At 36.5% G+C, this 13573-nt stretch overlaps 1 protein-coding gene across 1 annotated transcript in view; it reads left to right on the top strand.

Moving 5' to 3' along the window:
* The window catches only part of LOC122792225 (CUB and sushi domain-containing protein 1-like), a 3080606-nt gene that overhangs the window by 1405353 nt on the left and 1661680 nt on the right, over positions 1–13573 (top strand). Inside the window, exon 24 of the mRNA XM_044059969.1 lies at positions 13353–13540. Coding sequence (XP_043915904.1) covers positions 13353–13540 — 188 coding nt within the window. The remainder of the gene's footprint in view (positions 1–13352; positions 13541–13573) is intronic.

The raw sequence follows: 13573 nt of genomic DNA, 5'->3' as shown, positions 1-13573 counted from the left end.
AGAATTAGTGCAGGCTATGCACAAGAACCCAATGACTCAAGTATGAACAGTGCTTGGTCTCACAGAGGGGTTCACAGTGGAAATGGGTGTGCAGCAGGGTTCAGCTCTGAGCCCACTACTGTTTATACTGGTGATGGACTACTTTGACCAACAGGTTGGAGGGGACAGATCAACAAAGTTGCTGTATGCATACAATGTGGCATTACAAGCAGAATCTGAGCAAGAACTTCAGCAAAGGATAAGGGACTAGAATGCAAAACCGAAGGCAAATGGGATGAAATTAAGCACATATAAGACAGTGGTGATGGCAGCAAATTGGGGAAATCAGAAGAAGCTGTGAATTTTCTCTTTTAAACTGTGGCAAGCTGTTTGATAAGTATAGCAAGTAGTTGCTAAAATTTAGACCATACAATGAGCACTAAAGTGCTCAAGTTTTACCGCAAATACAATACCACATTTTAAAAGCTGGTATGCATTAAAGAGTGATCAGGATTGGTTGATCGCACCCCCAACACTTTGGATCTGGGGCAATTTCTCCATTCACTCCACCCCGGCTATGCTACTGCATGTGAGTATATGTGCATTCTGTAGGGTCTATATCATTTTTACGAACAAACTAAAAATCAAATACCTCTTCAACAGACTTTATTCATCAAACTTAATCCACCAAACAATCATTTCAGCGAACTTTTTCCCAGGGAAAATAATTGCTTGGCCAACTTACTGAACATCACAAAAAAACACATAATTTAAAATGCACCCAGGTGGGGGGCTGCATCCCCACACCACCCCTAACTAAATATACCAACTCAAAGATCACACCACAGTGGGCAAAAATTTCACTGAAATGATTGTTCTATGGATTAAGTTTTGAGGGATAAAGTTCGATAAAGAAGTATTCGATTTTTAGTTTGTTTGACAAAATGATACAGACCGGCATACTGTAACAGCATGACTTACTGTTCAGGAGTAGTTCCTCTGCCTTGCCATACTGAGTGCAGAGATAGGCTTCACTTCCACTGCAATCCTAAAATGGATTTGGTGAGTTATCAGGGAATGTTGAAAAATGAATGAAAGTGTTTAGCATTTAATTGCAGATAGCTTACATTTTGTTAGTGAGCTGATGAAGCAAACTTGGTTTTGCTAATTTGCTCATTTTTTATTAAACCTTTTGTTTTTTATGAAATGTGTATGAGTCCATTCGTTGTCTGATTTTGACTACAGACATTGTAGTAACGCTTTAAGTGAGTGTCTCATCAGCTGTGTTTCTACTACAGTGTTTGTTGTTTTTACACTTAAATATATAATGACCTGCTATGCCCTTGTCTGTAGTTGTGCACATGTCTACACGTGCCCCATGAAGGCTGCAACATGAACACAGCTAGTCAGAGCAAAGGACACATCCCAGGTCCATACACTGCATGCCTTGCTACTTTTCCTCAATATGTGCTGGTACTGCCATGGGCTAAACTGCCTTCCTCATCAGCTGCTTATGTCCACTGTTCCCCCATCTAACTCTTTCAGTGTTGATCTACTAATCAGTTTCTGACTACCTGTATCACAGATAGGGCTCCTTCCCTCTGTACATTCTAGCTAGACTGGACTGGAGGTTTTTGTCATTTCAGAGGTTAAGACAGACATACATGTTAACCTGTTTATACAAGAAATCTGGATAAAGCCAAACATAATGCGAGACAAAGGTTTAAAAATAGGGAAAAGTTTTAAATATAACTTATTTTCTGGAGGATTTGAAGTCTTAAACTCAAATGTGTGTCAATATTTAGTGAATGAAATCCTCACTGATTTGCCAGGAAACCACAAATATTATGAGGAACAAACCAAAATATGAGACAAAAATCTGGACAGTTAAGAGGTATGAAGACAGATGAGTTTCTTCTAGCTATTTGATACAGTGTGAGATCATGTGTGCATCTCTTTATGTTCAGGTCTTTGTTTCTATATGAAAGAATTACGGTGGCTGTTTGTGGAATTTTTCTTCTATGTTAAAATCAGTAAAGTTAACTGCAGAAGTGAAGTTAGGTGGACTGTTTGCTCTTTCAGTTTGGTGTTTGTGTATTGGAATAGTCTTTGGCTTTCAGGTGAGTTTGGATCATTTTATGTTTGGATCATTTTATCTTTTATTGAGGATGTTGCTGTTTATTTGCATTATTTGGACTGTATGTTGCATCTCATTTTCCTATTAATTTTAATTTGCTGGACGTATTACAAAGCTGATGGCACTTGATTTTTTTCACAAAGCATTTAACTATTTTGGTTCAAAGTTGTGTTCGGTGCTTACCTATGAAGTATTCATATATGCTTGAACTAAACTACAAATGGTAGAAGAATAAATGTTTTTCAAGTATTAAACTTTCCTTTATAAGACGAGAAAAGAAAAACATGGATGAGTTTGCCCTTCTTTTTATTCTTACAAGCTTTTTATCAAATAATGCAAGGATGGGGGTCACAAAGCTGCATGGTATCTTTGCCTTGGTCATTTCAGAATAGTATTATTTAGGCTTATTAAAGAAATAAAAATCTCTCTTGGACAACTTTCAACATTCTACGTTTAAATGTAAAGGTATTGCCACACAACTTCTCTATATGATGTCTGAATATTCCATTAGACGCTATAAATACCTCAGGGTCTTACATTAAAGTACGTTAACCAGTTTTTCCAAATCCTAGGTGTAAGGGTTACTAATTCTTGTCTTCCCAAGAAAGCATGCACACGCATTATTGTACAGTAGCTTTAAGTCTACTGCTTGATAGCCACAGATTACATATATCTAGACCAGTTTATGACACTTCCCACTCATTAGGAGGAGTTTTTGTCAATAATTTTTAACCATTAGCATATATAATGATACCACTCTCTTCCAGATAAATAAAGGTCACTCGTGTAGGCTAAACAACAAAGGGGCTATGGAAGAGCCTTGACATAATTCCATATTTAAAGTCTATGCTTCACTTAATTTGACTTTTAACATTACCTTCACCTTTATTACTTACTGTATGTAATAGTTCTACTATGAATTGTTAACTTCCACAAAGCCGATGATTCAAAATATCGAAAAATAATACCTGAAACAATGAAGGGTGAAAAATTTAACTGTAAGAGTTTTTTGTAGAGGTGAAGGTGGCAAAGTTCCCTCCAACCTCCACACCTTAGGAAATTATATATACCAACTTCATACCTGCACTGACATGGAGGAATCTCCCAAAACAAATGAACCATTGCCAGTGTGCACTTAGAAAATCATACCAGCAATGATTTCTAATGGAAAGCACTGATTAACATCTTCACATTGATCAACTGTAGGGAAGCCGTATTTAACTACTAAGCACATTTATAGAATAAAATGAGCTACAGTAGAGTGTTGATTATCTGAACGTCCATTATCCGAAACGTTAATTATCAGAACCAGCCTTCCAAAGTTTTCGGGTAGGAAAAATCTTAAAGTCTGAATATGTAAATATTATACATATTCGCTTGTCCATGTTTTTCAAGCATGTAGCCAGCTTGTGTATGAAAATTTTTATTTATTGTCCACTGGAATCGCTGCATGATTGAAAAGTGCATTCTTGCATGCAGAAAAAAACAAGATTTTAGAAGTTTTATATCCGGTTCAATTATATGTTTAATTATCTGACCAGTTTGATTATCTGAACTACCCTAGGTCCAAATTAGTTCAGATCATCAACTCTCTACTGTAAAACAAACACAAATGTGCATAAAGCAAGCCTTAATTACTACTAAAAACAAACATGGATTAGATAAGTAAATTATCACAAGTTAGGTTTAAGAAAAAAGGTGTCAGGAGCGATATGAGGCAGGTTAAGCTGAAGCACTCCTGCAGTTATAAGAGGTATAATTTCTGAGGCAGAAACCTTGTTACGTAAGAGAATGGCCAGTAGATGTCACAAGATGCACCTAGTAACCAGGAGCTGCTGATCACACAGTACACATGAAAGAGACCTAAGTCATGTAAGGAAAAAATACTGAGTCCAAGGTGTTAGAATCAGTACAGCATGATACAGGCAGGTAATGTACTACAACAAATAGGATAGTAAAGTGCTGGTAAGAATTAGTTCTTCTTTCCGCTATTCCCGGTTAGGGGCTGCCACAGTGGATCACCTGTCCGCTCATGATTGGCAGTGGAGTTTTACAGTGTCGAGTTACCAGCCCGACACCCAACCTTCCACAGAAGGCCCACACATGCACACACTCATGCCTAGGGCCAATTTAGAGTGTCCAATCCACCTACATCATGTATTTTGGGAAGAAGGTAAGAATTAGCAACAGTGAATAACCATGCTTTGCAGCTCTGCACAAGGTACAAGGAGTCATTCTCAGTGGTGGGTTGACTTAGTTAAAGGACATTGTACTACTGAAGAAAAAGAGAGACCAAGTTAATAAGCTATGTAGATTGAGCATGAAGAGGAATCAAGCATTAAATCCTAGCACAATTCTTCAGACAGTTGCAAGATATATTAATAATACAGACACCTGGCCCTTAAATATCCATCTTTTATCAAGTACAGCACTGGGATTTATCACTTTAGATAGAAACGGCCTCCAGTATGTTACCCACAGAAGAGAAAGGATGGCAGCTGCTAAGGGGAGGAACTTTGCATTGTGGTGGGCACTGTAAAGGTACCAGGTTAGGAAATGTCAAATATCATCTGATTACAGAAACTACACATGTTTGTTCCTACACATTTTGCATTCTTAAAAGCGCTGATACTCCAACTGTAGACTAGGCCACTTAACGTTCTAATGTAAAGCAGAGTATGGATGCACAGCTAGCACCAAAAATTTTATTCAGCAACATCTGTATTATAAACGGAAGGTCAGCATCACACAAGTCAGAAATGATCCAAGATTTATTGGAGATCAAGATGGCTGCCGTCCTATAAACAGTGTTGGATTATAGCTCAGCATCATATCAATAAATATTACCTTCAAGTAACATCAGATAATTAACTTACTTGGATAATAACTTTACTTTGGAATAAAGGAACACTTTTTCTTACCAAATACCGGATCAAGAATAAGGAAGAGCTGTAATACAGTGAGGATTGTAGCTGATTTTTTCCTTCTCTTCCCTACATGTGCTATCCATGAGATCTGAGATTCCTCGGCCTGCAATCTCCTAATAAAGTAAAACAAGAAAATCAACTATGTCACAGGATTCTATACACATGGATGCTCAAACTATAAAAGCAAAATATTCTACAATTGCATCTCCGGAAAAAGAAACACTACCCAAAAGGGCAAGAACAGGTAAACAACAGGAAAATACAAAACCTATTGGCAAAATGTAAACAGACCCAACTAATATGGATGAATTAAAATTGGCATTGCAACCTATACAATCTGCAATACAAAACTTTTCCACTCAACTACAAACCTTTGGGGATGCCATAGACAGAATACTTACAAGAATTGACAAAACTGAAGCAAAGGTTATGGATAATGAAATCAAAATAGAGCAGTTACAAAAAGATCATAATTCCAATGCCAAAACTATGCTGGATATGCAACAGAAACTTTTGGACCTTGAAGCCAGATCCAGGCCAACAATATCATAGTAAGGGATATTCCTGAACGGATTGAACATAACAGTCTTCCAGAAACCATTATCAATATCTTTGCTTTATTCCTGGACAATGCACCCTTTATAGACTGGATAATAGTCGAAAGAGCTCACCGGGCTCTCAGACCATCTTCGGACCAAAAAAATCCTAGAATTGTCTATGCCAAAATACTAAACTACCAGCACGTTAACAAAATTTTACTTGCAGCTAAAACAAAAAAATTTATCCTATGGAATGGAGCCAGACTATACCTAGTATCAGACCTTCCTGCACAGATAAAAATGGAGAGGCAAAAGTTGGCACCCTTCTCTGCATATTTAATACAGAAACAAAATTTCAAATGAAGTACCCAAGTACTCTGATTTTTCAACACCAAGGATGCAAATTATCCACAGTAAACAGTAAGGAAGCCACTTTGGTCTTCTTTAAAGCATTTAATGAATCTCCAGATCTAGCACAACAAAATCGCTGATTTACTTCAGTATGTTTCTCCTTTTTGTATGTTCTACCCACTCCTGAATGATGGCGCCGGACCTCGGAGGATGTTTTCAGTTCTTTTCGTGATCTGCCGTAGTTTCCTGGATTTCCTCTTGTCTGATCGCTGGCTGGGGGGCAGGCCTCTCTACCTCATGGATCCGGGTTTCTATCTAGGGACTACAACTTCCACTTCCACCACGAACTTCAGCTCCGTGATACTCCGTGACACTCCTTGACCCTTGCTCTCCCATAATTCCATGATGTCTTAAAGAACAGGCACCTGAAAATTAAGATACTTATCGAGGAGGAACGTCACAAATTATTTAAAGGGACAGCTTCGCTTCATCTCCCTGTCACGCAATGGGGGGGGGGGGGTGTCTTAACAGTGATTAAGGTTTTTAGAATGTAATTACATGCCTTTTGAGGGACAGGTTTGTGAACATATTACGCTTCCTATGCAGATGGGCAGAAGGGAAGCCCTCGAGAAATCTCAGCTGTAATAACAGATCCAAGAGCAACCCATTTACATTACCTGGGCAAGGCTTGTTCCTATGATGAAAAAGACTACAGGTACAGTTCATGAAGTCCTGTGTAGAAGAGGACCAACCAGTTTACACCAGCGATTTCTACATGCAGGATTTATTGGGGTTAGCTTGTGTACAAAATTTAAGCAATGCTTGTGATTAACTGGTAGTATTGAACTATACATTCTGGAATATATACAAACTGCCTTTTCTCTACCTTGCTTACCCATGGGTTATAGCGATACCATGGGCAACATTGTATGAATACTCATGACAGGATTTATAATGAATGTCATTTTCTCTATGTGGGTTTTTTTTTTTTTAAATAGCTGATGATATAAGCTGGTTAATGGCATAGTCAAAAAAGTTTTACATATATAACTAACTGTTGGTTAAACGCAATTTGCAATGTGAAGACAGTTATTTGACTAACAACATGGGAATTGTATTAACTTTGTATTTAATGATACTGGAATTGAAAGATATATCTCTATAATGTTTTAACCTAGTTTGTACTAAAAACATTGCATGTACTCTGAACATAACACAGCATTTGTAGACTTGAGTCTTCCTGGTGCTTTGGAAAATCTAATCTGCAGTTCTGGGTTACTACTTCGATTCTGAGATGCCTCACATCTAATTGTTAAATATTTACACTAAAACCACTCCCAAGCATCTAAGAGGAAACTCTAACGTAACACCATTAACACTTACTTAATGGACAGGGTTATGGTTTCGTTCAAAATAAGAAAAATAAAGGAAAAAAAAAAAAGAGAAATAGCATACTCATGATGACAATTTCTCTCATTTAATAGAATTTGGTGGTATGCATCACTTATGGATATAGTTAATACATATATAATTAAACTCTCTGATTAATCTTAAGTTTGCTGAGCTATGAGTTTGGTTTTCTAATCTGTTTGGGATTGTTATGCATTTTAGATTCTGTAGATATTGTTGGTTCATCTTGGGATATTTTTGTCTCACTGTAATAGTTTCACTACAGGTTTTATGTAATTTGTATTTCTTTACTGCTACAACACCTAATATCCCAGTCTCTTCCGGGCTAGAAGGGTGGTGGTTAGGCACGGGTTTTGAGCAGGAAGGGTTTCCTATCTTTGCCTAAACATACTGGTTTCCATTTATCTATGCTTAAATAATCCTACATGCTCCACCTATAGCCTTCTATTTAATAGATAATAAAATCACAAATGCTGAAATTAGAGTCATGGAACATTAAAGGGTTACAAGCAATTAAGAAAAGAAAACTTCTTATGTATCTGATGTTTCAATCTATATCAAGCATAATTTTCATCCAAGAAACTCATCTTTCTAATGATCAGTGGGAACAGGATCGAGGGAAGCGACGGATTAAAACTATTGTTGCATCAGGTGCAAAAACTAATAGTGTGGGGGTTGCTATACTTATCAAAAATTCATTCCAACAAGACATAATTAACTATGACTCTGATGAAGAGGGTAGATGGTGCTATTTCACTATTCGGTATACATACCTAGATAAACATACCCTATTTATGAATATTTATGCTCCATGCACCAGACAACAAAACTTCCTTATGACAATTTATAAAATACTGTCATCTTTTCCTAACCATTACTACATAGTGGGAGGGGACTGGAATTCTATACAAGATCCGATGACAGACAGGTCCAATATTAATGCTAAATATAATAAATATGCTACCTTAACTATTTCCGATCTTAAGGAGGATTTCAGCTTATTTGATCCTTACATCTACCAAAACTCAAATAATAACAAATTCACTTTCTTTTCTAGCTGTCACAAGAGTTGGTCTAGGTTGGACTTCTTCCTAATTTCCTCAATACTTAATAACTTTGACATCTCATTTAATACTGATCCCAGATTTCTTTCGGACCACTCAAAGATTTTTCTCTCTATTCACTGGTCTTCCAAAACACTTTTAAATACCAAAGCCACTTGGTGGCAGGTACATTCTAACCTTCTAAAGAAGGCAGACATACTTTCAGAAATTGAGTCCTACCTAGATCAATTCCTTCAATCTTTAAATTCTGATTCATCTTCCATAGACTATTCCTGGGCAGCCACTAAGGCAATGATTAGAGGAATGCTTATAAACAAAGCATCCTACTACAAAACACTTTGCAACAAGAACGAATCATCCATATCAGATAAAATAACTAAGTTAGAAGATGAAATCCAGACAAACTACTCTCCCCAATCTGAGAAGGAAATAATTCATCTACAAGAGGAACTTCTATCTCTTCATGCTGACAATCTTTCCTTTCTGGAAATAATAACCTTAGCCAACTACTATGAATGGGCCCAATTTCCTTCTAAGTTTCTAGCCAGAATCTTAAATCAAAACAAACCATCTCCCTCTATATCAGAAATTCACTATCGGGGTATAAGGTATCAGACTACACAAGAAATACTTAAACTCTTTATATATTCCCAACTATATAGTCCTCCGGAAAGTTCTATAGACAAAGCAGAGCTTCAAAGCTTCTTAAACAAGTTAACTTTCCCCAAGCTTACTAAAGATCAACACGACATCCTAGCCAGGGAAATTACTCAACAAGAAATTCCCTATGCTATCAACAACCTGAAACTTAGCAAAGCCCCTGGCCCAGATGGCTTCAAGGCCGAATTCTATAAATGCTTTATATCTAAAATCTCCAATGCCCTGCTTCAGCTTTTTAATCATATTATCCACTTTGGAATAAAAGACGTTCATCTAAATGCATCAAGAACTATTTTTATTCCAAAACCTAATTCTGACACAAAAAAAACCCTGGATGTATAGGCCTATTTCTATCGTTAACTTAGATATGAAGATCTTGGCTACAATCCTATCTAATAGACTTAAAACTGTCATTCCTAGTATTGTATCACCGAACAATCAGGCTTTATTCTTCATAGACAAACTATTGATCGTACACTTACACTAGACGCCTTGATATCGCTCTCTATTCTCGCTAAAATCCCTATTTACACCCTGACCATAGATGCATCCAAAGCCTTTGACCGAATCAGCACAGACGTTCTGTGTGATACTCTTCCTCACCTCAGTATACCATACTCATACATTAACATCATTAAAATTCTTTATTCTAATGCATACATCGTTTTACAAATAAATAAACAAGTATTATCCAGGATCGACATTAGCAATGGTGCAAGGCAAGGATGCCCCCCTTTTCCCCTTCTATTTAACCTTTTCATTTAACCTTTATTTCTGTTAATCAAACCGAAAACCTTTCATCACATTCCTTTCTTATACAACACAAAAATCTCCATATCAGCTTATGCTGAAACATCTATTTTCCTTACCTAATTCTGATCTTGAGAAAATTATGTCTTCCATTGATACCTTCTCCAAATTGGCAAACTACAAATTAAATAAAGACAAATCCTTAATCTTCCCTATTAACATGTCCACTCAATACCCACATCCTTGAAGCGGTTAAAATCATGCTCTTTATTAGTACTGAAAGTAACTGATGTCTCAAGTCACTGCCTTCTTACTTAATAATAAATGCACTAAACACCCTCAAAAATAAAAAGACAAGCCCTTTCCACATAAATTAGCTATCCATCATTTAATAAACCAATATATTCTGATAGGCACACATTTGCAGATAATTTCTATAACAGGAATTTCATGTTTAGCTCATTATTTATACATTTGTTCCATGTGAAAATGGGTAACATTCTTCATTTTCTCTTAAAATTTGATGAAAAATCTAATATAATTCTGGATAGGCAATGAAAAATTTTAAAAAAACTTTAAAAAGTCTACTGTCTTATAAATGGTACAGTAAAAATTTTGTGCAACTATAGTGCATGTAGCATGTTTTATGTCCCTAATATGTTCTTGGATCCATAATCTCACTCTTCTGTTAATTTGTTCAGTGTAATATTTACATGCACATCATAGAGAAGCATTATCTTTTTAAAATCTAAGTTGTCAGCCAGCTTGTCAGGGAGAGTCGGATAACAAGCAGCACTATCTTCCTTAGTAGAACTAGATGTTGAGAATTCTGTTTAATTTTAGCTTGAATTACATCTGCTGAAACAATTCTTCTTTCTGCTTTCTCCTGGTTAGGGGTCACCACAATGGATCACCTGACTGCTCATGATTGGCAGTGGAGTTTTGCGGTCCCAGCGCCCAACCTTCCACAGAAGGCTCACACATGCACGCACTCACACCTAGGGCCAATTTGGAGTGTCCAATCCTCCTACAGCGTGTCTTTGGGATGTGGGAGGAAACCGGAACACCCAGAGCAAACCCACGCGACCACAGGAAGGACATGCAGACTCCACACAGAAGGCACCCCAGCCAAGGATCAAACCGGAGAGACTCTTGCTGTGAGGTGGCAACTCTAACCGCTGCACCACCATGGCTGCCCTGCTGAAACAATAAATACCACAAAAGCCTGAAATCCTGTATGGGCCACCTTAATGACAGAGTGTTAAAAGTTCAAAGGGAGGTTACAGTGGATGACTCCCCCATGAATAGCATATTGTGTGACATTTATATGGCCTGTCTGTACTAGCCTGTCATATAACATGTTTCTGCATAACTTTGCAAATATAGTTCCGTAAACTTGTAGGTATGCTTGAGCTGCTTTCTGTCGGATCACATACACCTCTATTATTAAGTTCTTTCAGAACCTCCTGTCATTCTAAAGGTAACTTACCCTGTTTAACTAGTGCCTAGTGTATGAGTCAAAACTGGAGCCAGCTGAGGCTAAACCTTTCTTTCTTATTAGCATGACTCAACCCTCATGCTTTATTATTATTTAAGTTGACTAGAATCTCTTTAGTAATATTCACAGGGATTAAAGGATTTGCTAAAGTAGACTTATCCGAGTGGCTTCTTAAAAGGTTCATAGATCCATATGACACAACAAGCTGTTTGAGGATGTTCTGATCTATTCAAAATTTGACAACATGACTGCTAGCTATTACTATGACTACACTGTCCTTTATGGAGTCCTTGCTTGGTGACTCAGATGATAAAAATAATTTTGCTCATTATTTTTCACTATGCAAACTAAGTTTAGTTCAGCTGTTTTAACTCCCTTTTGATCTACCTATATAAATAACGTGTTCTTATTTCCTGACCATCTATCACTTATAACATGTTTTTTATGTTAATAATCATCATTTGTATAGAATTCTTAATATTATAACTCCTTACCAAGTAACTGTATGCATTACAGTTGTATGGAAAGTAAAATGCTACAGTTGTATTTGAAAAATTATACAGTATTGACAAATAATTTTATTGAGCAAGTAATGTCAACTATCTGGATGTCACACCTCACCTGCATTACATTTGAATTTTGTAATGCTGTTATTACCTACAACTAACACAGTTTGAAGTAAATCAGATATTACACTGGCTCCATAATTTCCTTATAACTTTTTTAACTTAGTAGAAAGACAACATTTTAACACATTAAACATTTCAAAACTGGGTAGTTATCAAACAGGACAAAGGTTTGCAGAAGTTATAAAACCTATTGTAGCTGTATGAATTATGAACGTGTTTGTTCTGTAGTTTAAACTAATGTTAAGATGATTCCCTGTTGAAATGTTGGGATTCCAAATGCCAAGTGGTAACATGGCTGAAAAAAAATACCCAAATTCTAGGTGAACAGTGAATACTGAATCTTTCTCTCTTCTCCTTTAAACTTCTTTTTATTTCTACAGGGTTGCATAACCCCTGCACTCCTTTCTCATTCTTTGAGCTTAAATACACCAAATCAGAGATCACCATAATTCAGACTAAAGGGAGAATTCTGAGAAATGGCAGTCTCAGGCTTGGTAAATGTAAGTCCAGATCCTCTGCAATTCCGACTCCATATTATGGAACTTACTTTTTTATGTCCCAATATTTCAAATGGTTACCAATTAGGCCACAGAGTTTAAATTGTTTGGAATTACGGGCATTGCAAACTAAGAGACACAATAAAGGTACTGAACTTTTTTTTTCTAGTTTAATTCACTTAGCATACTGTAGTATTTTAAGAATTAAAATACAGCAGCCCAAGGTGCATGGGTTTTGCTCAAACATTCCCAGCAAATAAATAGTATACTAACTCCAAAATAACTTCTTCATTTTTGTGCAAAACTAATTAAACTTCTTACTCAGAGAAATTACTACTTTCATTTTTTTCAAAATCTCAACTTGTTATACAGAACAGAACAGAGTACCTAACCTGAAACTACTCAGAAGCTCTGCAGAAAATAATATTTGAGCCACAAACTCTGAAGAATATGGGATGATATGCATCAAAAAGGAAGAGAAGCAAGCATGGTGCAGTACTTTTTCCATTATGCTAACCTTTATAACTGTTAATCACATTAAGAATTGCAAACAGAGTTCCCCTGCACCTTTTTAATGAATGGACTATTTAATTTTATGTGGCTGCCTGTTTTTCTATCCATTCATAAGTTTGATTGTTAATCACATTAAGAATTGCAAACAGAGTTCCCCTGCACCTTTTTAATGAATGGACTATTTAATTTTATGTGGCTGCCTGTTTTTCTATCCATTCATAAGTTTGATTTTCATGAACATATTTTTCTCTATTTCCTAAGAAATGTGATTATGAGAAAAACAAATACCAAAGTTAGTGCATGCGGAATGGAAGCAGCTATAGGGTATATATCAATGTCTGAAATACGTTATGCTAAAATAACTCTTTAAATCTTTGTTTTGTTTTTTTTTACTTTAGTTTCAATATCGAACCTGGTTACGATTTTCTCCATATCTACAATGGACCAGATTCCGTGAGCTCCCTGATTGGAAGCTTCTATGGCTCAGACATGCCAGACAGGATAGAAAGCAGCAGTAATAGCCTTTTTCTTGCATTTCGCAGTGATGCCTCAGTAAGCGGAGCAGGATTTATAATTGATTATACAGGTAATATCAATACACATCTAGACAATGTATAAA

The sequence above is a fragment of the Protopterus annectens genome, chromosome 1.part2, assembly GCF_019279795.1.
Source record: "Protopterus annectens isolate FY-2018-M chromosome 1.part2, PAN1.0, whole genome shotgun sequence".
Taxonomy (NCBI): domain Eukaryota; kingdom Metazoa; phylum Chordata; order Ceratodontiformes; family Protopteridae; genus Protopterus; species Protopterus annectens.
The sequence above is the reverse complement of the archived record's forward strand: the minus strand, read 5'-3'. Positions and strand labels throughout refer to the sequence as shown.